The sequence below is a fragment of the Opisthocomus hoazin genome, chromosome 1 (assembly GCF_030867145.1).
Source record: "Opisthocomus hoazin isolate bOpiHoa1 chromosome 1, bOpiHoa1.hap1, whole genome shotgun sequence".
Lineage (NCBI taxonomy): Eukaryota > Metazoa > Chordata > Aves > Opisthocomiformes > Opisthocomidae > Opisthocomus > Opisthocomus hoazin.
This window is the reverse complement of record NC_134414.1, coordinates 68,909,564-68,936,328: the sequence shown is the minus strand read 5'-3', so window position 1 is coordinate 68,936,328 and position 26,765 is coordinate 68,909,564. Positions and strand designations below refer to the sequence as shown.

Here is a 26,765-nt window from a genome sequence, read left to right as displayed (position 1 = left end):
TTCCTCCTTTCACTTTCAACTATTTATTTACATGGCAGCTTGCTATTACCGTTTCCCACTATCTTTATATTTAGGCATAGCCAGTACCGCTAGTGATAAATCTATAAAGCGTTATCTAGAAGTGCAGAGACAATGTTAAGTTTCCTGGCACCATTTATCCAGTGCTACTTAAAAGACATTCACATACGACAATGCACGTGCCTCTGTGTGTGTATGTAGGTACATAGATGTACTGTGTATATACATATATATATATCACACATATATATTGTATATATTAATGTCTATCTATTCGTATCTAAAGTGCCTATATGCCTACAGAGGGGGCAACCTATACAAACAAAAATTTCTGTTGTTTCCTAAACGTGATAGTGAAACATATTCTCAGGTAGGAGTAACAAATTATTGGTCTCTCGGATGTACGAAGTTGCAGATTCTGCAGTTCGGTTCATCATGATAACATGAATGGTGGCGCTGGGTTGACGGTTGGACTTGACGATCTCAGAGGTCTTTTCCAACCTTAATGATTCTATGATTCTATGATTCTATGATTCTATGATTCTATGAGAAGGGATGACTTTTTATTAAACTTGTCTAATAAATATAGTTTCTCTACAGAATTCAAGGACTTGGATTAATGCAAAAGGGGACACAGAGAAGCGGGGAAAGGAAACTTGGAGTGGGTGGGAGAACTAGAAGGGGTGAAAACTAAGGATGGGATATTTAAAAAAACCCCAACTTTAAACATGCATACTAAAGTTTTTCAGGTGAATCCCAAGTGTCTGGCTTAAGCTCATCTTTTTGAGATTTTACTAGTCACACAAAATTAAAGTTTTACTCCTTTGTTAAAAGTTTCAGTGGTCTAGGACAGAAAAAAAAGATCAAAAAGCATCGCAATTAGGGCTAAAATCAGCCCCCCTGCTGGAACCTAAATTTTTCTACCATGTAAGCAAACTTTATCTTTGCAAGAGAGACAACTTCTACAGGTCTGTCTGAATACTGTACAATGACTCCTGGTGGCAACACTTGTCAGATTAGTTGAGATCAAGCTGATTCCGTTGGGAAGGAGAAGGAAGAAGGAGCAGCAATAAAGTAACAACTTCCGTAGCCTCTCCCACTTCTATTTCTTAAGACTATGAGAAATTGAGGGTTATTATAAGCTTTACCATCTTCCGTTGTGATGCAAGGCATTCTTTTCCTTTCTTTGCCACCTCTAGCAACCACCCAATACCCTGCACAGACAAGTAATTCTTTTCGTAAATGCAGAGGAAAAAAAATGATACCATGTATCTTCACTTGCCCCCAGAAGGCATGTACATAGGAAATGATACAGAAATCGGTGCAGGGTGGAACAAAGGCAGAATACCCTACTGCTTCTGTACCTGTTTTCAAGGCTAAGTTAAAGTGTAAATGGGACAGCATTTTGAAGGAAATTTAGATGAACTAAGGCAGGTTTTTTGGAACAGAATAAGCAATTAATAGAACTACGCAGACATGCCTTGAAGTATCACTAGACATCAGAACATTACCAGCCTAGTACTGACTGTGTTCCTAAAATAAAATAACATGACAGTTGGAAAAAAAGTGCTATTTAAGAAAATGAAAGCAAGTGAGAGAATAAAAATTATAACGAGCTATCCAGGAATACCAAGAAACAATTTGCCAGCGAGGTCTCTGCGGTCATTAACATATAAGAAAATAACAGACAGGTATACAATTAGCATCACTCTAGCCACTTCTAGAGAAAATAAGCTGTTCCCGGCCTCCACACCTTCTTTAAATGGGGTCATTATCTGAGCTGACAAAATAATTGTGGTGACACAGAGGACTTCTGTAAGACATCTGTCTTTGTCTTGCTTATCATTCTGATAAATGAGAATTTCAAAGGGGAGATGAGGTAAATCAGAACAGCCCACACATGGCAAATTGTTGAATTCAGCAGATATTTCTAGCTGGGTATCAAAGGGATCACTCTGTACGCAACCTTGTGTTGTTCTATAGTTTCACAAGCAGTTAGTTATTTGAAAGAAAATATGATTTTAAACAACTTTTGTGATGACAAAAACATAGCGGAAAAATAAATAATGACAGTGAGGGATCAATCATGAAAAACAACATTAATTGCCTAGAAATACACTTAGTTGAACAACTTCCATTTTAACACAATCAAATGAAGCTTTGGTAAATTGCAGACTACTAATTACATTGAAGTAAAAACTCAGAAAGATGACTTAAACAAAGAAAACCATGCTAGTTGCAGAGCCTAGGGTGTGGAGTCGGTTCCTTGATGCTTGCCACTATGTCTTGTCATAACATACTGTCCTTATGATTCCTCCTGCTGGCAGAGCCGCAAAGTAGTCCTTAACCTGCTTAAAGCAGTCAATGAGATTAACACACGTGCAGTTTCTTCTTCTCTTAGTCATACTAAGGAGTGCTCAGATTAGCCTTTCATTAGCAGACATGGGAGGGTGTTGACTCCAGCTGAACACGAGCTCTCAGTGGAACTTTGTTGTTGAAACAGAAGTGTAATATTTGGATAGATATGCTGCAGCAAACTATTAAATAAAAACAGGAGGTAACCGTAACCGTGCTTTTATATCGACAAATCTGTTTGCATATAGTTATGACTGCTAAAACTGAACAGTGGAAAGGGTTCAGAAGAAAAATCCAAAATGAATATGAGAGGTCTAAAGAACTCATGACGGAAAGGGTATTCTGTTTGTGGTTAGCAGCCTGCTTCTGCTGGCCAGCTTCTCTGAAAACCCTTTTGCAAAAGTTTGTACCATCTTAACTGTCGCTCAAGACACACATGCTGTGCTACACAGGCATGCAGTAAAACCTTAGGGCAACAAGTGACCACCTCAAGCTCAGTTCAAATCAGCATTTTCCAAACTGTTTCTAGAAAAGAAAATGCTGCTGCATTAAGCTGCAGAAAACTAGTCCTGGCCAACTAACTCAGGAAGCAAACAGGAATAAACCCTTCTAATAAAGGTATTCTGAAAATATGGTCCTATTTTGCATGCACAGTACAGCTGATCCACACACACACAGTGAATCAAACCATTTAGTGCCTCTGTAACCCAAAGAATGAGCTATGTTGAACAGTCCCGTCAACTGATTTGAGCTATGCTGATCACTCCCGTCAACTGACTAAGTGACCTCTTTAATTTAGCCGAGGAAAACTATTAAAAAATGCCTTGGCTAGTCTAAGAATTTTACTTAACCAAGTCTTTCACGTTTGAGAAAAAGAGCAAACTTTTAGGTAAAACTCAAAATAAGAAGAAAAAACCCCAACAATTACCACTGAAGACTCTTAATGGTGAGAAAGTTTCACTAGGGGAAACGGATTCTTGAACAAAATCAAGGCTGGTTAAACCTTACAAGATGTTACAGCAGAAACAAACGCTGTAATTTCTGCAAGCAATTAATTTTTTTCATTTCCGTTATGCAGAGTATCAGATTAAATGATCAAGACGGGTCCTGTTAACCTGAAAATTCATAGTAACGTATATTTTTTATAGTAAGAAATCACACAGGAAATTTGTGGTTGAACCAAAAACTGAACTCTTGATTTCCTGAAATCCAGTACTGTACTTCAACCACAAAAAGCGTCTCCTTCAAGGGGGTGTAAAATCTTATAGTGAAGCTTAACATACAAAAGAGAAGCAGATGATTCGAATATGAAGACTTGGATAAAAACCCAATTTACTCATGAAATGTAGAAGTTTACTTAAAAACAAATGTTCTGTTTTTAAAAGGGAGGCTGTGCAGATGCTGCAACCCAGAGATCCAGGCAAATGTCGATGGCCATACTGAAAGTATGCCTCCAGTGGCAAAGGTCCAACTTCAGTTACTTCTGAGGTAGCCACAAAATGGAACTGGTCCTTGCGGTTATTACAAAAAGAAAGAGGCCACCATAGCTTGCCTTACCACACAAGACAGTGCAGAGCAGATAGAGGAGCAAAGAATAAGCAAAGGTTCCATTTTAAGTACACTTCATTTGAAGTCCTTTCTGAAGATGGACAAAATGGATGGATTATTTTCGAGGAGATCAGAATAAATCATATATGACAGTTTTCTGCAATTACAACTATCTGTATTAAGAGTATTCACAGATAGCCCTGTGACAGAACACTCCCTTCAAAGACACTCGATTAGTTCTTTCAGCCACTAACTACAATTTGCATAGTAGTAAAACCAGGTTGTTCCTGTCTCACATATGGGTCCAAAAACCACTGTATTTGTGGATGCTGTGCTCCTGTGGCTGCGTATCTTACATCCTTTTATTCCAAATTTTAGGAAGCTGTTGAATACCTTGCAAGTAAAGGGCATGTTATACAAACAGTTAAAGCCTTATATGATATATTACCTTGTTAAAAGGAAAAAAAAAACTCCTACGAGATTTTTCTGAAGCAAAACAGGCATTCTTTTCTCTTTGCCTTTTAATTTCAAAATTGCCTAGGATAACACGAGTGTCTCTGCACATCTTAGATATGCCATGCTCAATTTATTCCTTGTCTAACACTTTCTCTCGACACCTAGACAATTTGGGTCCAAATCTGGCATGCATACTACACAAAGTAAATGTACAGCTGACTTGCAGCCATCATTCATCATTACTTTTTACATGGTTATTACAGTGCTTTCAAAGAGACTAGCAAATGGCACAGGAAAGAGAAGCAGTTATTATAGGTGTCTCTCAAAGTATGCAGTAGAACCAACAAGAAATATAAAATAATTTTAAAAACAGATAAAATATAAAAAGAAATCACAAGATTAATATACCACGGCAGCTTAATGCCAGCCTCCTCCCCTTCCTCGCCACCCCCGATGTTACAGCGATTCCTTCTTACTGCACAGGGAAAAAGCAGCTCTGTCATACAGCTGTAGCTCACTTCTCTTATAGTCTCACTGGCTTGGCTATCCAGCAACACGGAGCATTGCATTTCTGCACCTCTTCGACACTGTGCAACTTCACGGATTTTGCACAGATGGGCTAAAAAAGCATATATATGGTAGCAAAATAAACCAGGAGCCATAGCCCTTCGTGTGGGAGTGGCCACTCTTCTGCTGCTACAGGCTGCAGACCTTTAATAGAGGGCACAGGACAGGGATCCAAGTATTTTCAAATCAGTGTGATTTCTTCATAGCTGTATCTAATTGCTACAGTGTCCCCGAGCCCTCAAAGACAGAAATGGAAGGGTTCTCTGCCTGACCTTTGCCTTTGAATTTTTGTAAATAATTAGCCCACACCAGACGTAAGCATAACGCAAAACAGCTGTAGAACTTCCTTTCTTTTTGCCTTCAAGCAGTAAAATCCATTCCTTAGTTGCTCGTCAAAACTAGCAGCAATGTCTCTCCAAACTTGGTATGTGAACACGCTTAGATTTTATGTCAGCAACCTTGCAGCTTCGCATTATGCAGCACATTGCTGAAGATTATTAAAGATGTATCTCCAATTATTATGAGTGAAACCATGTTCTGTAATACATTAAACCCAGGTCTGCTCTTAGACTGTATTGCCTTTCTGAGAAAGAAAAATTGCTGTTTTTCAAGGCACAGGAGAGTTATTCTGCCCCCGCCCAAGCTAAAGCATAACAAATTAATCACATTAAAGTTTTCAAAACATTCCCAGAAAATACTCTGTGTATCTTCCTTGTCTACTTACAGAGACAGAAATCTGTAAAAAGTCTAAAATTAAGACACTGAATAAGGTCCAACAAAAGATTTAAAGCTTAGGCATGTTCAGTATCTTCTGAGCAAATAATTTTGTTTATCCAGTGGTTCACTATTTCCTCACCATCTTACCTATCTAAACTTGATCTTTTTTAAGAGGCAGCAAGTCTGCTGCCTTTGGATTAGGTTTCACTTCTATCCTGCAACTACATGAATTAACTATAAACCTGCCAGTGTGGCATTATAGCATTTAAAATTGACATTTAAAATATTACCAGCAACAGGTGGCAAAACTAGTCAGCAACACTTCAAAATGTTTCCTAACTGACCTAATGTTTAGACCATCTCTCAGTCCCCGAGAAAGGTGGGGCACGTGACAAAGCTTAGAGATAGATATTTGTAATATAATTTTTCCCTGCTGTAATAGCTTTCCACAATTGCTGCATCTAACAATGCAGACGTCTGTTCCATGTGCTCTGGTTCTAGTAAGGAACTGAAAATGATACCTTGAGGTGGATCAGTCACCACGCATACAGAAATACCCCTGTACACATACTGAAGACAGGCCAAAAACTAGGACAAGACATTAACAGCACTTTTAATGTATCAATTTATTGCATGTCAGTACATAAAAATAGAAAAGTGCTTTTTGTAAAATTAATTTTATTGTAAAAACCAGACTAGAATGGGAATGTAAAACTTTGCCACAATTAGCACATAATACAGTAACATTTACACTTTATCTACAAAACTTAAGAATATTTTATAAGACATTTTTGCTTTAACCATATATTAAAGAAAAATAAAATTAAAGCTTGCATCCTATATTCAGTGACTGTTTCTGAATCCAAGATACAAGAGTTATTTAGAACTTCAATATGCTATCTCTATTTACACATCTGCAGGGTTCTACTCTAAATTATACAAGCAGGATGGCACTGTAAATTATTCTTAATGGGATACATCAGGCTGATCCCACTACATGCAAGAGGCACTGATTTTATATTTGGCAGAAGTGCCCCTAGCAACATCACCTGTCATTAACAAAAATAAAAATGTACTTCTCAAGAATTGAATTATGAAATACAAATGGAGGTATGTACGCATCTTCTTGCTAAAAGAAGAGACCATACCTTGGGCTCTCAGCTCAGCCTTGCATTCTTCACTGTGAACACCCAACGTGATGCAAATGATTAGCTCAGAGATGCTGATATGCATATTTTGTATAAATACTTAATCCATCTGCCCTTCAACTGAGAGATTGTCCGTAGCCTACCAAATGTATTTGTGCTCTATTTCTAATTTTACCTGAGAAACGGACATAAGGGCAGCTACACCAGTTAGCATTCTTGAGATGACAGCATTGCTTATCTCTCTGCATTTCACAGTTCAGAAACAAATATTGGGAATGTAAACTTGGGTTAGTAGGAAGCCTCAAGTATTTTCATTAATTAAAAGCACACAGATGTGTGTGCAACACAAGGGCTTATACTGGATGCTTCCTTATAAGGACTCAACTGCTACAGCTGCTCCAGTTCAACTCCTGACCCCCTCATTCTTTTCTTATTTTCTTCTCTTTTTTTCTTTTTTTTTTTTAAAGTTCCTCTAATAAGAGAGACAATTTCTTTAATGAGCATATTTAAAGCAAGAGGCTTTCTTACAAACCTGTGAAAATAGCTCAACTTCCCCTTCCCAAACTAGAAATTTATATATACAGGACAAACACCTGGGAAACACCTATACGCAAACAGAGAACTGTCAATGGAAAACTTAATATAATGGTATTAAGTGGAACAAATGTAACAGTGTCACAATACACCTTTTGGCAATTTAAAGTTATTACTATTAACTTGCTTGCAGTTCACTGTCTGAAAATGGCTTTTAGCAGCAGATAATTGTGGGTTTCCATCACACAGACCACAAAATAAAAACAAGTCTTGACTTGTCAAAGCAAGTTTCTTCCCCTTTCTCTCTTCCTAAAAAAAGAGTATGTACAGAATGGATTATTTGCATAAAAAAAAATATTTCCTTCCTATTTTCTTTCAGTGGATTTCACAGCCAACGCAATGGAAAACAGCATGGTAACAAACATTCATTCACAAGTGTATGCGCCCAACCCACTGACGAAGAAATAAAAATGAGCATATGTGGAAGACAGTAAAAATCACATGGTGTAAAGCATGCGTATACGATATATGTGTCTTCTCATACCCAGTACTTGCAACATCAGGCAGTTTCATCTTTATGTCCTACAGACAATACAGTGAAAAGATAAGGCTTGTTCGTCAAAACCAATGTTTAGATATGGTCCAGACTGCCATAATCTAATGCCACACATTTGACGGTGATTTAGCAACCGCGTGCCCAAATAAGCACACTTCATTTGTCAGTAAGTGCCACATAACACTGGGGGTATTCTGGGTTGAGGTTTTTGTTTGCCTTTGATTGGCAGAAAGTGGGGTAGTCATGTTACTTTAGAAACTGACATTTTATGAAAATAACAATGGTATTGAATGGCAAGTTATGACACCTTCTGAAACAATTACTTTATATTCATTCTGTCTCCCACCAGTAATCTATCGTTTTGGCTTTATCAACTTGTCTTTAGAAAAGCCGTATTTGCCCACTTACTTTCCTTCTCTCCCTCCACGTTAATTCTAATGCAATGTGAAGTAGTTGAAACAATCTACGCAGGCTCCCATTGCCATTTTAGAATAAGGGAAAGGGAATGCTATGTCTATTAACTCCCTTCTGCTGTATAACCCTCACCCTCCCCCCCAACTTCACCAATATACCTTCCCTACCCATCTTCCCCCCCCCCCCCCCCCCCCAAATACCACCAGTGGAAGGCTCACTAGGTAAGTTCTGGTTTCACTCAGATTTAAAACTACGTTCCGTCTATAATGATTTTAGGTCTACAGGTCCAAAAAGATCTACATCTTTTGTCAATCAACTGTAAGAAAACATAAATAATGGTATGACAAAAGATACTTACCAGAGAAAGCAGCCAGTTCTGGTATGTATGTATTAAAAAAAAAAACCCCACATTTAAAAAACACACTAAAGAGGCATATCATTCTATCTATAAATTGCTGACAACTGTTACTTGTGTACATAAGACCTGTAACTCCACGTAATAAGTTTTAGGAGGCATAACCATTAAGGCACCGGTTCAGCAAAGCAGTTTTATTCAACTGGGGAACTTAAGCACTAGCTTAAAATACCACTGTCCACCAGGAGACAGATTTTAAGTGTGTGCTGAGATGCTTTTCTGAATCGGGATAACATGGCAGAAAAGTTTATTTAAAAATTTCAGTCTCAAGGGCAATTGTACAGACTGTGTGGAAGACTTTCCAGTTCATTCTTCCCTCAAAAGACATTTTGAGGAGGCAAACTATCATCTGCAGCAAATGAGAAATTAAACCTGCAGAAGAAATTTAAACAGCCCCACACTGGGACTGAGTCAACAGCATACTACTTCAATTTGACTACCTACAATAAGGACTCCTAAAAATAAAAAAACACCAACATTGAGTCAGAATCAAACTCCCTCAATTTAAGTATTGATGGCTCTGAAATGGTGAGATACTAGCTTCAAAAACCCCAGCAGAGCTAAAGAAAACTCACTTCTGCTGATGCGTAGGCTACTTTCACATGGGAACCGACATTTAAAAGTGTTAAAATAAATCTTGTCTCTTTCAGACTATCTAAGCTTAGGTCTAATAAAGTTAATGCAGTGCTTATTCTTATTATCCTTACTGTAACAACTGTATACATTAAATCTCTAATCATGTGATCATTGCTTATTATTTGGATTTGTTTCTTTTGGAGGTATAAATAAAGGGCAGAGACATTTAATGCCACCAGCCTGAAAATCAAACACAGATACATACTTTTACCATGTATGGCATTCCTTTCTATCACACCACCCACTCGGCCTTGGGAAATCCCACCTCAAACGCACAAGCAGACCAATACCAACAAATAGTTTGCCCATATGTTAGCGGGGAGAGCTTGAGGCAGAAAGGAGGTTAGATCGCACTGCTCTCTTTTTGAAGGTTACTTCTGTTTCCTATGAAGAAGTTGACTGGGCAAAATCCTGAACCTGGTATGTTTAGGCAGATGCAACTTTCTGGGCACTATTCTAATACAACCAGCAAAATGAAAACCGGGAAAGTGTCTTTTCTTCTTGCGTTACAGTTTGAAACATATATGTATGCATAACCATAAAAACCAGTAATAACCCAGGACAGTATACCTGCAAGTATACTCTATCATTAATGTTATTTTGTATTATTTAGCACATCAAAGACTTCCCACTTTGCATAATATAAAATTTCAAGGAATAAAACACTAACCTCATGCATGGCACACTTTAAAGAGAAACAAGAAATCCTTGTGCTAACCATGACTGTCCAAAAAGCTCACACATACAGCAATGAATACTGAAGAGCCTCCCGTTGTTCTTAACTAACACATTCTGTACTACTTTTGTAGCAAGTTCCTTTAATAGCATCCGTTGTACATATCAAACAAATGGAATATATGGACAGAGATACCAAAAAAGTATGAGAAAGACATAAAATGGTTCATTTACAGTGCTGCAAGTGTAAAAGTTATCTGGAACATCTTAATAAAGCATTGGACCTTTCCAAGTTTAATTTCACTCTTTAGGCAAGTACAGACATGACATACATTTAAAAATGGACATTCTTTTACCACTTTTCACAAATCAAGGTACAGTGCAGGTATTCCCCCCACCCCAAAGAAGAATATCAATTATATTATTGTTACGTTAGATGATGTTTTCGCCATTTCTTCAGGGGAGTGACTCTTTATTACTTCTTTGATGAACTGTTCAAGTGCAGTGAAATAACCCTGGCACTGCCAAGTGTCATTATGAGTTCCATCAGGAAATATTGCCAATCTCTTAGTCCGAGCTGGGGATAATTCATAAAGTTGCTTCATCATAACTGGTGGAATTAACTGGTCAGACAACCCAGAGATGAAGAGAGAAGGCATTCTGCACTGAGAGATTTTTCTGTAGGACAGAAATTTATTTTTGTAGCACCATAAAGGAAGATATCTCATTGGAAAGAAAGAAAACAAAGTGCTGGCCATGTACGGGATGCTAAGAAAGGTGTTCTCCACCACGATGGCAGAAATTCTGTGAGAATTTTCAGAAGCTAAGTGAATAGCTACTGCTCCCCCCAAGGAACGGCCAAAAAGAAAAATTTTTGTTTTATCAAGATCAGACCGAGTCATCACATAGTCTAACACAGCCTCAGAATCCAAGTACAAACCTTCTTCACTTGCTTCTCCTTCACTTTTTCCATACCCTCTATAATCGACAAGAATTAAGTTTACTTTCAGGTTTACCAGCATTAGCAAAGCATTTGGCAACCTGTGGCCAATATTGCCTGCGTTCCCATGAAAGTAAATGATGGTTGGAGAATATGCTGCATTGTCCCCTGTGTATCTCAGCAGAATAAGATTGAGAAGAACTCCATCTTTGGTTTTGATGAAGATATTTTCGTGTGGTATACCAGTAGGCATAGGAACATAAAGGCGTGATGAAGAGGGCTGTTCAGGAAAGTAAAGCAGCACATCCTGGAATTTATATAATATACCTGCTATTGATACAAGTATTAATATAAGTAGTATAATGCCTCCGTACAAGTGAAAAGTTACTATCAAGGGTAAAAGACAAATGCGGCAGAGACTCCAAGACCAGGAAGCCAAAGCTAGTAGCCATCTTTTAACAAAGGTCCAAAGCATCCATGACTTTTCCATTGTAGAAGTCAGTGATCTTTTACTCCAAGTAAATCCTGCAAAAAACAACCCAAACATGTATGTATAAATACAGGAGAAAGAAAAAGGAAGTGATTTAAGCATTCATACTTGCAGCAGATTAATGGCAAGTCAATACGTTAAAGCATAAGCAACAAACGGTGGCAAACTCCCTTTGAATTTTTGGAAACCATTCAATTCTGTAAAACAAGCAGAAAAGCAATCGTAAGGAAAAGGCTTCGGAACTCTTCAAAATACCATTTACATTATTTCAGCAGACACGGTGTGTCAATAACACTAGAAAAATGGTTGACTGGGACCATGATAACTTGCACTTTCACTCAGTCATCCCTACTGACCAACAGGACAACCATACAGACTGTATCACCAGTTTGTCAAAGCTTCTCATGCAAGGAACTCTAGAATCCAGAGAACACAAAAGCCCTTCTTTCTAAACCGCTACTAATAAAGGCCAAGAGGAGCATTCAGTAAGCCTATGCACTCCCCTCTGCAACCAGTGGAGGCTCACAATGCACACAGGGTCTGCTACCGTTTAGCAGCTGCGGTTCAGAATCTTGATCAACTGTGATTACAGAACAACACGTAAACTGGTTGCAAGAGAGAAACCCCTCTACACTGTAGTTACATTTATGACAGCTGTTTTGCTATATTTCGATTGTTTCTGATTTACAACGATAGTTTTCCACTATCAGATCAGTGATCCATATTAAATCTTTAGCTGAATGAAAGACTGTATCATCATACAAGAACACTGAAAGCAGTCAGCTAATTACATTATTCTCTGATTGATGAAAAGCACAACTGCTGAAAAATACATTTATACCGCCTGGAAGTGCCAATACATGCTCACTTGTTTAAGAATACTCTAAGTTATATAGCACATATTTTAATGACAATTTAGACACGCTCAGAGTTATAACCTCCTAAAATGATGTAGTGCAGTAAAGAGTTTAATTAACTCCAAAGGAGTCAGACATGCACCAGGCATCTTGGTTGGATCGAGTGATAAAAGGTGACCTCTACAGTCATAGTCTTTGCACTCCACAAATATGACAAGCACGCAATACGACCAGGAAAAACTGCCTTCTCTATTTTATGCAGACAATTATATATTAATTAGAAATAAAAATAAATCTGTTACACTATAGAAAAGCTTAATTTCATGTTGCCTTTGGTTAATATGTGAATCTCAAGATGTATCTACTCCAAATTTGTAGAACTAGTGAAAAAAAGCAGTCTAGACAACAGCTACCCCAACTTTGTTCTCTTGTATTATTTATGAGCTCATGTTCCATATCCACATACAAGTTGCAGATATTATCTATATGAAAATTTAACTCTTGTGATCCATTTCACTAGTAAAGAAGTCACAGTAATTAGGAGACACAAATTAAAGTACCTACTTTGTGTAAGAGAACTTACTAATGAAGTTGACAAACTTTTCCTGCGTTGCATTACAAGACTAAGTACACTGATAATGACAAATTAAAAACATTGCCCTTACTGCTGCTGTTCAAAATTTTGCTGACTTTCTTATAAAAAGAAGACGACTCCAAAAATGCTTTTTCAACAAAACATTCACAAAAGAGTAAGAGACCTATCATTAAAAACAACTACTAAAACCCAAAGAAGCCATAAAAATCTTACTTACAGTGATTAAGTTTTGCAGATGGCTATCCCATATACCCTAAGGATTGCTACTTGAAGACTGATACTCACAGCTGATTTCCTAAGCGATATTAGTTCCATTTGTGCACTGCTTCTGTTTTCCTTTCAGTAGCATATTATCAAAATACTACACTACTGAGATATTGCTGCTGTGTGATTACCTCTGACACATATATATATATATATATATATATATATATATATATATAGGTATATATAAAAACTTTGCTACTGGAGTTGCAAAACCAATGCATCATACAACCAGAACTCAACCTATGGTAGTTAGCAGGAAGAGTAAACTACACAGCCACAAATGTTTCATACTCACATACTTAAGTAAAGCTGACCACTCTGCACTAACGAACAACTACACGACTATTAGTTGTCTTCCCAGCTACATGAAACTTCACTAGTTGTGTCCATTTCCAATCTTGAATCAGACCATGTCTCTTACTCCACATCTTACTGCAAGATATGCCAGCTAGAGAACTAAGATATAAGTTTTGCCTATGTTCTTCCCTGCCTCCTTCCAATACCAATTGAAAGATCATGGAAAGGAAAATGCTGGTTTCTCAAACAAGCACACAGGTCTAGAAGAGACTCTAAACCAAGTCAATACAAGCTCATTCTCAATAAAGCTACAAGCCATGCCTTCTGTGGAGCCCAAACTAGCACGCCTCCCAAACATTATCTTGTTTGACCTAAACAGTAGAAGATGATACAAGCAGAACCAAATTTCCACTTAAAGGACATTAACAAAAAAGGGTAAGCGAATCTGCTAATTTTCAGTGAGTGATAAGGTGTCCCTCAACATTTTTGAAGTGCTCAGCATACTGCAAGACTAAATACAAAAAAAAAAAAAAAAAAAATCTCTTGTTCTTCATTTCCCATTACTGTTGTGCTGGATGGGAAGCGATACATTTTTTCAACAGTTTACAATGTAACCTCTATGACACAAAAACTCTGTGTTGAATTATGAAAAGCATGTGTTGTGATTCTCCTGTATCTCTAATTTTTGTGACTAAGAGGATGCCAGAATATTCAGGGAAGCGGGTAGGGGGGAGAATAGGGAAGCAAAGGGAGAAGAATATATTTAGACTTTGATGTCTGAGCTGGTCAAGCTCAGAAACAGAGTGGACCCACCATCTGGACAAGGCTGTTTCTTTCTAGATAAGACTACTTCTGTTCCTAGACTACAAGAACCACTTAGCGACTCACTCCATAACTGCCTGATGTCCCAGTTAAGGCAAGAAGCACGTACCCCTTTATACCTTCTAAAAGGGAACCTTTAAATAATTTCTGTCATCATGTTTGTTTTTTTTTAAATTGCTGACTGTTTAACAGGATTATCTCAGATATATTGCCTTCTACTATTAGAATTATCACAGCTCTACAGAGAGCTGGCATGAAACATCATTTATCACAGATCAAGACACTGGAATCAAGGGAAGTCAGCAAGTTAGCCAGTGGCAGGCTAGTGGAAGTTCTATTTCAGTCAGAGAAACAAGACTTCTCTACAGATTTCCTTTTAAAATCTCCTAGATAAAACATTAACTCCTTGGAAATCACTCTTACTTCACTAAAAAAAACCAACTTTTTTTTTGTAGGAACATTACATTGCAGCGCTTTATTTCAGGTAATTGTCATAATTTCGCCAACAACAAGGCTTTCTTATAACAAGAAGTCATATCCCATTTTACAGCAGACACAGTATTTTATAACCATTGATTATTTAAACTAAGCTGGAAGCTATGAAAACAAGCATAAGGGAGATTTTTTGTTCTTTAAACTTGTCATGAAAGTTAATGGCTGTGACAAGTACACAGTCATCAGGGGCAGACCCATACAGTTTTATCTGATAGATGTTTTCCTAGGTAACTCATATTAATGGAAATTCCTACATAAACTGTTCTTAGCTACTCTTACTACTAGAAAATATTTCCTAATACTTAACAGGAAGGGAGACTAAGAAACTTAAATTCTTTACTTCTAGTTCAATGTTTCTTAACCTCCAAATACGTAACCTACCTTCAATTTCTCCAGACTATATGAACTCAGTTCCTCTGCATTCTCCTCACAGATGATGTTTTCTTAGTTGCAAATATGATCAGAGGTCTTTCCTCCAGCATCTATCTGCTTTATGTTTCCTCCTGTCCCTCTGATAATGTTGCATTAGAAAGGCTAGCCTTTGTGAATGCTGGTGGTTCCTAAAAGTGCTTTTTGATGATGCTTATAAACTTAAGAGACAAGTAGCAGACAATACTGAAATACAAAGTTCTGTCACGGAAACCATCAACACAGAACAGCAGCAATGCAGCCCAAATCAACGCTAAGCCCTAACGAAAGAACGAGTTAGCCAGACTGCTGCTGTGCCTCTGTCTTAAAGGCCATTAAAGACCAGTTCAGTTTACACAGCCACAGAACCATATTACCTCTCAAAACAAATCAAATTTAGAAGTGATGAGTTTCAATTTTATGCCACAGGGATAAACACGTATGTAGATACGCACACACACTTCTGTATCTATACATTTCCACTGCTGAATCCACAGTCCAGGAATTATTGCAGACCTCTGTGTTCTGTCAGGTGAGCTACAAATCCCGTACCTCACTAACTACAAATCACAGATAACATTAAAAATTCTGAGGAAAACAATACAGTCTTTATGATCAAGACACTTTAATAATATTCTGCTGTGCCCTAATGCTATTTGTAAATAGTTAATGTCATTATCAACTGAAGATCCTAAAAACTTAAGTGCATACTTAATGTACTGGGCAACTATTTTTCATTCATTTTGAATGGCAATTGAGACTACTCTTGTATTCGCCACAAATTCTGTTGTATTTTTTGTCTTTGTCTACATTTGTAATATTAAAAAGTGCTATATTCATACACTAATCACATTATAAAACATTTACCTTTGGATGTGATGATTTCCCAGGCTTCATCTCTGCCTGAAAAACAATTCCATTTATGAACTTTGAGCAGAATTGCTTTTGAATTACACATATAATTACTGTTTCAGTTACTTGAAAGAAAATTAAGAAGTCCTAACAGCCAGTACCCCTAGATGTTGTATCTGCTTTACTGATGAAACCATGCGTATCATGTTTGTGTTCCTCCTATTAAGCTCAGCTCTTGCTTGAAACATCTGATAAACTTCAAAACAACATCTTACAATGAAGTTTAAGAATCACATTGTGATGTCCTGGACTATACATATAACACACAGTATAAAAGATACATATAGTTTATAACAACAAAGTTAAGATAGACTTACACTGCCTCCTCCAAGCTAACTTTTTAGTGTATTAACAGCCTTAAAGTTATCGCTAAGAAGAGCATTCAGGTGTTTAACGGCTGCTTTCTTATTAAAGAACTTTAAAATAAAAAAGTTGTTTTTAACACTCACTGTAATCCTTCGGATTTCACACAGTTTCAAAACACACAAGCAAAATGAGGCATTTCTTAAGAACACAGAAAAATATCTGAAAATATCTGTTTCTTTCTACTACATTTCCTTCCCCTACCGGCCACCTTCTCCAGACACAGACAAGATTTATACAAGCTTTATATTTAGTCTTATCTGTTCTGAGGACTTCTGTAAGTAGAAATATTAAGTCCTCAACTGCAAAAAATTAGTTTCAGAGGGGGAACCAATCTGGAAGAAAAACTAAAAGTTGAGTAAGGACAGGAAAAACACACTGTCTTTGTACTAAAATATTACGGAATCTAAATTAAAAAAAGAAAATTTAAATATCAAAGTAGCTACTCTTAAGTAAGGAAAAAGCACACTAAGAACAACTAAGTGTCAGAGATCTAAGAGCTCTAGCTTTTAAAATCAGCGAGCCACTTCTCCTACTTTTTTTCAGACAGCAAACTTCCACAGCTCTGCATCAAGTGGTCCATATTCACAATTTAAAGTGTTTTCTCCTTAACTCTTACTACACTTCCCCGCCCAGCTGACAAGTCTCAATGAATCTTGCAAGCATACCCTGAATTACAACAGTCCTGTGTAAAAAAACCTAAACCAACAGCAAACCAAGGACGGTTATCAGATCAGAGCCTCAGCTCTCTAGCGAGCACAGGCTCCTAAAACACACGACTTCCCAAGCGTGCGAAATTACTTCCATCTTTACCTGAAGGAAACGCGCTGCTCAGCCTTTTGAACACACGCACTCGGCAGGCGAAGCAACGCTGAAGGTATCACCGCCTGCCCCGCGCTCCACAAGCGTCCCCGCCGGCAGGAACTGCTCCATACGGCAGCGGGGACAAAACGGGAGCCCAGAGAAAGAGCCAGCGGCGAAGGGGCAAACACTCTACCGGCGCCCCGCACGAAGGCGCCTGAGGGAACTTCTGACGGCGCTGCCACGGCCGCGGACCCTCGGCAGGGGCCTTCCGGCAGGTCGGCACGGCGCTCGCCCTCCAGCCACGTCCCGTCAGGCCGACGCCCCACGCACCGCGCCAAATCCCGGCCCGCCGGCCGGCCCCCACCGGCTCCCACACGCCGCTTTCGCCCCCGCAGGCGCGGCCCGGCCCGGCCTGGCCTGGCGAGGACGGGCCCGGCACCGACCCCCACCCCGGCTCCCCCCGCGGGGCAGGGCAGGGCGGGGCGGGCCCGGACCCACCGGCCGCATCGTCCCGCGCCGCCGCCGCCGGCGGTGCCTCAGGCCAGCGCAGACCCCGACGCGCAGCTCCAACCACCGCTCCTTCCGACACGGGAAGTCACGCCCGCCGCAGCTTCCGCTTCCGAGGCAGGGTCCGTCCGCTCTCCTTTACCTCCCCGCCGCGGCGGTGACTGCGCAGGTGCCGCCGCCGCGGTAGCCGGGGACTCCCCGCGCCGCCGGGCGAGGAGCGCGAGCCGCCGCGTCAGCGGGGCGCTCCTCCCCTTCCGGGTCGGCGGCCGGTCTGGCACCGGCCCCGCACCGGCCCCGCGGGTACCCCCGGCTCCGCGTAAGTCTCCGCGGCGTTCCTGCGCCCTCCCGTCTCCTCCGGCCCCGCCTGCCCGCCCGGGGCAGCGGCTGGTGCCTGTTTCCATGGCAACGCCATGGGGCGGGGCGGGAACTGCGGAGGGGAGCCGTCCCCGAGCGGCGAGAGCTGCGGGCGGGGGGAGGCGGGAAACGCCCCGGCCTGCCCCAGGCTGGTGGCCCTCTCGTCGGGGTGGCCCTTGTGCTGAGGGCCGTGCTGCCAGCTGGCGGCCTGCCCCTGAAGACAGCAGTTAAATCTTAGCTAGAAAAGTGAGACAATCAGTAAATCCTCGTTAGAGATATCCTTTTCCGAGATGGGATGACATGCTGCCCTTTTCTTTACAAGTGCTTGCTTTTTTTTCGTTCTTAGTGCAAAAAGGACTCTGATGGCTTCCACACCCACTTCGCAGCCTGCTCTTAAAAAAACAGTGGCCTCCCACGTGCCTTTTGCAGACCTGTGCTCCACCCTGGAGCGAATACAGACGTGCAAGTCTCGTCCAGAGAAAACCAAGTATTTCAAGGATTTCCTGGATTCCTGGAGGAAATTCCATGACGCTCTTCATCAAAAGGAGAAAGATGTTGCAGATTCTTTTTATCCAGCCATGCGGCTTATTCTTCCACAGCTGGAAAGAGAAAGGATGGCGTACGGGATTAAGGAAACTATGCTTGCCAAGCTGTATATTGAACTGCTTAATTTACCGAAAGATGGAAAAGATGCTGCCAAGCTTTTAAATTACAGAACGCCTGCCGGCTCACGTGGAGACGCTGGGGATTTTGCAATGATCGCGTACTTCGTGTTGAAACCTCGGAGCCCGAAGCAAGGACGGCTGACGATAGAGCAAGTCAATGAACACTTAGACGCGATAGCTAATAATAATGCTGCTAAAAACAAGGGCCTGTTAAAGAAAAGTCTTCTTCAGTTAATTACCCAGAGCACAGCACTGGAACAAAAATGGCTCATCCGGATGATTATAAAGGATCTGAAGCTTGGCGTTAGTCAACAAACTATATTTTCCATTTTTCATCCTGATGCTGCCGAGTTGCACAACGTCACAACTGATTTGGAAAAAGTCTGCAGGCAGCTGCACGATCCCTCCGTCTCGCTTAGTGATGTTTCTATCATGTTGTTTTCTGCCTTTAAACCAATGCTTGCTGCTATTGCCGATGTCCAGCAAATTGAGAAACAAATGAATAACCAGACATTTTACATAGAAACTAAGCTGGATGGTGAACGCATGCAGATGCACAAAGATGGAGATGTATATAAATATTTTTCCCGCAATGGGTTTGACTATACCCAGCAGTTCGGCGCTTCCCCCCTTGATGGTTCGTTAACACCATTTATTCATAACGTGTTTAAGAGCAATATACAGAATTGCATTCTTGATGGTGAAATGATGGCTTACAATCCTGAGACGCAAACCTTTATGCAAAAAGGAAACAGGTTTGACATAAAAAGGATGGTGGAGGACTCTGACCTGCAGACATGCTTCTGCGTGTTTGATGTATTGATGGTTAACGACCAGAAGTTGGGTCACGAAGTGTTAAGCAGAAGATACGAAATCTTAAGTAGCGTGTTTACCCCGGTAATGGGCAGGATACATGTTGTGCATAAAAGAAGTGCCAGGACGAGAAAAGAGGTAATTGATGCTTTAAATGAAGCCATAGATAACAGAGAGGAAGGGATTATGGTGAAAGATCCCGCGTCCACCTACAAGCCTGACAAACGTGGGGAAGGCTGGTTGAAAATCAAGCCGGAATACGTCAATGGGCTGATGGATGAACTGGACCTTTTAATTGTTGGTGGTTACTGGGGGAAGGGCTCGCGTGGTGGAATGATGTCTCATTTTCTGTGCGCTGTTGCAGAGACGCCCCCTCCAAATGAAAAACCTGCTGTTTTCCACTCCATTTGTCGCGTTGGCTCTGGCTACACTATGAAGGAATTGTATGACCTGGGTTTGAAACTGGCTAAATACTGGAAGCCCTACCACAGGAAGGACCCTCCCCGTAACATTTTGTGCGGAACTGAAAAACCTGAAATGTACATTGAACCTTGCAACTCTGTCATAGTCCAGATCAAGGCAGCCGAGATTGTTAACAGCGACATGTACAAAACTGACTGTACTTTGAGATTCCCCCGAATTGAGAAGATAAGGGAGGACAAGGAGTGGTACGAGTGCATGACTTCAGACATGTTAGAGGATCTCAGAAGCAAAGCGGAAGGGAAGCTGGCATCTAAGCACCTGCATATAGATGAGTATGAAGAGCCACAAGAGAAAAAAAGGAAAACTGTATCAAAGGTGAAGAGGATGATTGGAATAGCTGAGCAATTTAAAGCTCCTGATCTTTCTAATGTAAGCAAGGTTTCAAACGTATTTGAAGATGTTGAGTTTTGTGTTATGACGGGAACGGGAAAGTGCTCGAAGTCTGAACTGGAAAGCAGAATAGCTGAATGTGGTGGCAGCGTGGTACAGAACCCCGGGCCAGAGACTTACTGTGTCATTGTAGGAGCCGAGAATGTCAGAGTGAAAAACATCATTGCTTCCAACAAATACGATGTGGTGAGGGCGGAGTGGCTCCTTCAGTGTTTTGAAACCAAAGCGCTGGTGCCTTGGCAGCCGGCCATAATGATTCACATGTCTCCTGACACAAAAGAACATTTTGCTCGTGAGTATGATTGTTATGGAGACAGCTACGCAGCAGACACAGATGTTGCACAGCTCAAGGAAGTGTTCTCAAGAATGAAGGACAATAGGGGGATGCCTTTGGATATGATTGCAGAGTTGGAAGAACGTTATTCATGGAACAGTTGTCAGCTCAGTATATTCAGAGGAAATGCTATTTATGTGGACTGTTACGCTGTTGTTAATGAGTCCAGAACTAAAATCCGTGGAACGACACTGTCAGTTAGAGCTTTGGAGCTCCGTTTTTATGGTGCAAAAGTAGTCTCTCACCTGGAGGAGGGCGTATCCCATGTTGTTGTAGGAGAAGACCATTCCCGGGTAAAAGAGATGAAAGGGCTCAGGAGAACATTTGGGAAAAAATTTAAAATCGTATCTGAGCTGTGGGTAACAGAGTCAGTGGAGGAAGGAGTCCCAAAGAATGAAAATCAGTACTTAATTTAAGGTAGTTTTTAAGCTTGGAGCAAAAGCATTCTTGTTGGCATGATTGGACTTGGATATTATGAGGTTGCCTTGAATTTTTTGTGCGTTTTCATGTCTGTTTAAAGCTGGCTCTGGCTAAAGAGTAACACTGTATTGTTGAAGTTAGAGGAAGGCTTTTAATTATACTGTTGCGGAAGCAAGAGGGTCCTAAGCGACTTCGGAGGATTAAAAAAAAACACCACCAGATAAATAATGTAAGCCTTTTACTTCACCAACAGGTCTCAAGAGAGATAGCTAGGAATTCTCTTATGTAAAATATTCTATTAATAGTGCTTGCCTCCGTTGTTCAAAGTGGAGACAGTAATTTACTATTTTATGGAGATTCTACTATTTAACATATTGTTTATTTATTAATTTGCAATCACAGTCATGTCTTTGTGTAATTGTTTTGTATATGTTCCATATGCTATAGAGCTCAGTAATTTATAAAACTTGTCTGTACTATTTTAATTTATTACATTAGTTTTAGCAGAGTCCCACACAGCCTCAGTAGCTCTTTAGTTTTAGCATATTGCATTGATCCCATGTTTATTTGTATAAATAATCATTGTAAAATAGAACCTAAACTTCTGATTGAGGTGCTATTGAATTAATAATGACCTACATATTTGTGAAATACAAATCAATTACTTTAAAACTGTAATGACCTCCTGTGCTCATTACAGGTAAACTGTGAAGTGTGACAGCTAGGCTTTTACACTTACCAGTATTATCTTTCAAAAGATGTTTCATGAGCTATTTCAGTAATGTAAGATTAGTTTCCAAATATCCAGTTCAGTGTATATTTTATTCAATTACTAAATAAAATATTTTTTTAAATTCTGCCCAGTATGTTTTTTTTAGTGAGAGAGAACTCTTGAAAAACACGAAACTTAGTTTCTGATTTTACTCTGTTAGGTAATCTACTTGTGAACTTTGAGGGGAGGAAGGTTCCGGCCTCAGTTCTTGTTACATCAATACTGATGTCAGACAGACCTGCTATTGGGTGATCACACAGGACCGGTTTTTAGCTGACCTATTCTTCAGTGCTTTTTGTGGTCATGTTCGTATAAAAAATTACATTAGAAAGAATTGGGAAATGTTACATGAAAGGCTAATTGGGAGGAAGTTTATTCTTATCTCTTAGTGTAAGCATTAGGAGCTCCCTTATTATTTGACATATACTAAGTAGGTAAAATGTAATAACCACTTTTCTTAAGCCACCATATAAGTTGTTAAATAACAAAATATTTTTCATATGCATAAAATAGTATATGCTAAAAAGACAGTGCATTATTTTCCTTTAATAATTCAAGTAGAAAATTGGTATAGGTGAAATACAGTACAGCAGTTTTAACTCCTTGTGTTGCTTCTGTGTAATGTCTATGTATTTTACGTGATCGTGGAGAGCAAACTTAAGAGGGGGAAAAAATGCAAATATGAATTACAGCTGACTCTTGAGAGATTTTCAGATATCTCACTTTGACATCTAAATATTATTTACAGAGGAGTGTTTAAAAAGTTTCAATTCTGTGTTGTCTTTTTGTGCTCTCAAAGCCATGCAAGGCTGGGGAATCTAGAATTAGTAACTTAGCAGCAAAATCGTTATTATTTTTCCTGACTCCTCAGTATACAATGTACTGAAGGTTTACTTTTATATTTATTTAGCCTGAAGGTTTACTTTTTCACAAAAAAATCCCAACCTCGCAGATGTAGTATGGTGTTTTAGTTTGTTTCATTTTGTATTTTGCCTCAGTTCTAGTTAGAACTAGAAATTAATTGTTAACCATACATATTTGTATGTGTCATGATAATTAGCATACTGGATAATGTCAAGCATTTAGATGGCTTGTATTTCTTCTTTTGATTAATGTTTCACAAATTTACATTTACTTTAAAATGTTGAATAAGAAATTCTGTACTTCATATGTCAGTGTCAAAAGGGAATCTTGCTGCTACACTGTAAAAATACAGGCATTGCAGGTCCGGTTTTCTTTTGAGAGGCTTCTTTTACATGGTGACTTAGGTGGATGGAGTGCACGGATCTGTGGATGAAACTGGACCCAGCTGTTACTGAAATACGTATCTAGATTGTAAGCCAGGGGACAGGAGAATCCATGGATCCTCTACGCAAAGGCATTCTCGTAGAAGAACAGTAGTGACAGGAAAATGGGAGGAGTAGGGAAGAAGTTTGTTAATCTGCTCAGTTTTAAGGAAATCCTGATTTCTACTGAAGGAACAAACAAACGCTGGAAGTGATTGAAAAACTAGGAACATGTTGTCCAGACAAAAATGTTTTTCTTAAAAAGTCAAATTAATTAAGGTGGTATGCAGAGAACTTCATACGTGATGCCTAAGGATGAATATAACACGAGATTTGTAGGTGGAAGTAAGAGCTGGTGTGGATCAATAGGGTGTTTGTGTACCAGACAAATGTCTTTTATCTATTTTGTCTAATAAAAAAACCTGTTTTGACATATAAAACTAGCCTTATTATTAGGTAATCATCATCCATTAAAACCAGTGTTCAAGAAAGAGGAAAACCTGGAGTTAAAATGCTGAAACATTGTCCTGATGTTTGAATTCCCAGAGGATGTCCTCTGATTACAAAACATCAGTCTATTGTATTTTTTACTGCAATAAAAACTCCCATTTTCTTAATTACATTTAGATGTTTGAAAATAGCGTCTTTGTAGGTGATGATTTCTAAGCTTATTTACATTTTGTGTAAAGCTCATTATTTTCAATTGACTTTTTTTTTTTTTAAATAGACCCTTCGCTTGAGAGCAAGCCTTTCAATTTGCATTGTAATTTGCATTGTAATACAAAATTTTAATTTTATTTTAAGATGATGTTCCTGAAGAAGTGGAGAAAGAAAGAAGAGAGAAAGGGACTGTAGGTGATGTAGTTTGGGGGAAATAGAGAGAAATTTGGTCTTGTTGCTATTCACTGGCTTATAACTGGCACTTTTAAGAAATGGTGCCAGTGATGGAGAAAGAAGAGAGCAACTTCCAGGACGTGTTGTAACAGAACCTCTGGTAGGTACTCATTCCATCTGCAGCTGTGTTCTGGTGGATGATGGTCTGATTTCTTGGCTAGTGACAGAGGCAGTTCCGCACGGGCAATAAACCACAATCCCTGGGAGAAGGTTCCACTATTTGCTTTGTTTATTAAACAATTTAATAAAATAGGCTCACATCTAACTTTTCTACTCTGAAAGGCATATACTCAAGCTTGTGTAGTGCAATTTTGGGATTAAAAGCCTCTGGGCAGCTCACACACAGTATCACAAATCTTGCCAGGGAGCAATATTTTTTTATTTCTTGATATGATTGCCCTGACTTGTGAGTGGAAACACAGTGTATATTGACCACACAGAACTGGTGAAGTCTCAGATGTGCTCATGCATTAGAAATTATACCTCAGTTTCACATCTAATGATGTAAAATGAAACCCCATGGCTTGCTAATATTGTAGATATTTATGCAAGGTATAAAGCAAGTGCCAAGGCATGTTATTGCTCTTTTATACTGTAATCGATGGCCTTGCTGGACTTGTCGAATGCAAGACAAAAGACAAACGGACTGAGATGTCAAGAGCCCAAGAGCTAACAAAGGAAGTAAATAACTGGTGCTTATCTTATCAGACAAAAGTAAGGGGGGATAGCCAATCACTGTAAACTCAGTGATCTGTGGGGCGCCGTGGAGGCTGCGCAGCCAGAGATTGCTTCAGAGATTGCTTTGGACAAAGCACAGATGGCCCCCGAATACACATACCAAGATGCCTGCTCCGAAGGCGTGTCACAATGCTGGGTCCCGCTTCTGACGACACGACATTCCATGCCAAGAGCCAATTGATACACAATAAGTGACTTAGTCCCACCTCGCAAAAAGATTTCCAAACATATAAAAATTGGCACTTGAAAACTCTCTTTGGGAGGAGGAGCCAAGCGAGAACTTCACCTGACGGACGGGTCGACGGGCCTGAACCTTTCTTCCCCCCCCAAGAAGGGACGCCTTTTTGGTAAGAGTCACGCCTCTGACTTTGTCAGACGTATCCCCGGGAACACATTGTTAACTAAAGCGCTAAACCATTACTTTGAGCTCAACTTTTGTAGACAGTGAATTTATCAACAGCAATTCCGAATCTGTGATAACTGTCGCTTGAATAAATTACCTATTGTTTCAACTTTGCGAAACTGTTTCAGTGAAAGTCCTTGGAAGGGCTCTGGCAGACTAGTTGAATATCAGACTCCCCTTACCCCCCCCTTTAACATGACATATACCCTATCCATATGCAGATGGATGAAAATACGGCTGTTGCGAGGCAATAGAGGATGGCTCCCACCTCACACGTGTTATATGAGAATCTAAGAAGCCAACATCGTACGTAGCTGACGTTCAGAAGACATTGGAATAAGGTATAGGCAAGGGCTGTTTATTCCTACCATAACTTACTGAAGTCTTCTAATTCCACTTGGAACGCGCCTGTCTTGGTAAGCAAACCAATAGCGTAGGAGCATGATGCAACCTAAACATATGGCACTTCAGGACGTGGTTTAGCAGGCATGGTGGTGTTGAGTTGATGGTTGGACTTGATCTTAGAGGTCTTTTCCAACCTTAATGATTCTATGACTCTATGTGAAGAAAAATTATTCACTGAGGTGGGGAGGGGTAGGGTTGCTTTCTGGAAAGTGAGTAGTTTGTGCACCAGTGGCAGAGCAAGAAAGCCTTGACTACTTGTTAGGTGTTTCTAAATCAGCACAACTTGAATCAGCCCTCGTGCTTTATTTCACATCTCCTCTGCTTGTGCTTGTACACTGAAAGTAACTAACTGACATTCATACTGTTTTAAGGGGTTTAAAAAGATCTTATCCTTGCTTCTGCAGATAGGATTTAAAATACAGTCTTGCATAATATCATACTATTAACTGTTTAATTATCCTTTGAAGACCTGAAAGCTAATAACACTGAAGGTAATGGTGGATATACAATAGATTGCAACCTGCTGACTGTGTGTTGAAGATGTATCATCCTAGCAATTTCATATTTAAAATTTCCTAAGTAGTAACATGGGGGAAGCTCAATAGCATGGAAGAAAAAAAGCTTCTCTCTCCTTTTGCTGCAACTTAGCTGTAGTATTATGGCAGCTTTGGGTCTCTTTATGTGACTCTACTTTATTGTAAGTGTAGTGAATATCAGAACCAAATTCCTCCATTTCCCTCCTGCTTTTGGGAAGATAAATTGCTGGAGAAAGAAAAGTCAGGAAGCTGCAGTGAGTCAGCATGAGACACTATCTGTTTTCATACACACTGGTCTTGACACATACTGCATGAATGATCACTAACTAGTTAAATGAATAATTAGTCAAGAGGCTATAAATAGTGTTTTTCGTAAAACATGATGAAAAATTATTATTTAAACAGTTATTGGAAAGCATCCCGTCTTAGTTTGTTCATATTTTCTTTGTTTTTGAAGGACAAGGTTGATTCACATA

The 26,765-nt window shown here is 39.6% G+C and overlaps 2 protein-coding genes across 5 annotated transcripts; one reads left to right on the top strand and one right to left on the bottom strand.

Annotated features, from left to right (window-relative positions):
* Positions 1 to 10,165: 10,165 nt before the first annotated feature.
* Positions 10,166 to 18,058, bottom strand: ABHD13 (abhydrolase domain containing 13). 4 transcript variants are annotated; one of them, XM_075424585.1, is made up of 3 exons: positions 17,788 to 18,057; positions 16,078 to 16,113; positions 10,166 to 11,504 (listed from the first exon to the last, which is right to left on the bottom strand). In XM_075424585.1, exon 3 carries the CDS (start codon positions 11,467 to 11,469, stop codon positions 10,456 to 10,458), a length of 1,014 nt encoding a protein of 337 aa, XP_075280700.1. In that variant the 5' UTR covers positions 11,470 to 11,504; positions 16,078 to 16,113; positions 17,788 to 18,057; the 3' UTR covers positions 10,166 to 10,455. The 4 variants fall into 4 exon arrangements, with proteins under 4 accessions (XP_075280700.1, XP_075280719.1, XP_075280710.1 ...); XM_075424604.1 differs by having other exon boundaries at positions 16,078 to 16,109; XM_075424595.1 differs by lacking the exon at positions 17,788 to 18,057 and adding an exon at positions 17,299 to 17,671.
* LIG4 (DNA ligase 4) lies at positions 17,962 to 23,935 on the top strand. Its single transcript, XM_075424572.1, has 2 exons — positions 17,962 to 18,112; positions 18,497 to 23,935. Exon 2 carries the CDS (start codon positions 18,513 to 18,515, stop codon positions 21,249 to 21,251), a length of 2,739 nt encoding a protein of 912 aa, XP_075280687.1. The 5' UTR covers positions 17,962 to 18,112; positions 18,497 to 18,512; the 3' UTR covers positions 21,252 to 23,935.
* The last annotated feature ends 2,830 nt before the right edge of the window (positions 23,936 to 26,765 follow it).

Coding starts and splice junctions, on each gene's coding strand:
- ABHD13 (XM_075424611.1), bottom strand. CDS start 11,469: ATGGAAAAGTCATGGATGCTTTGGACCTTTGTTAAAAGATGGCTACTA.
- LIG4 (XM_075424572.1), top strand. CDS start 18,513: ATGGCTTCCACACCCACTTCGCAGCCTGCTCTTAAAAAAACAGTGGCC.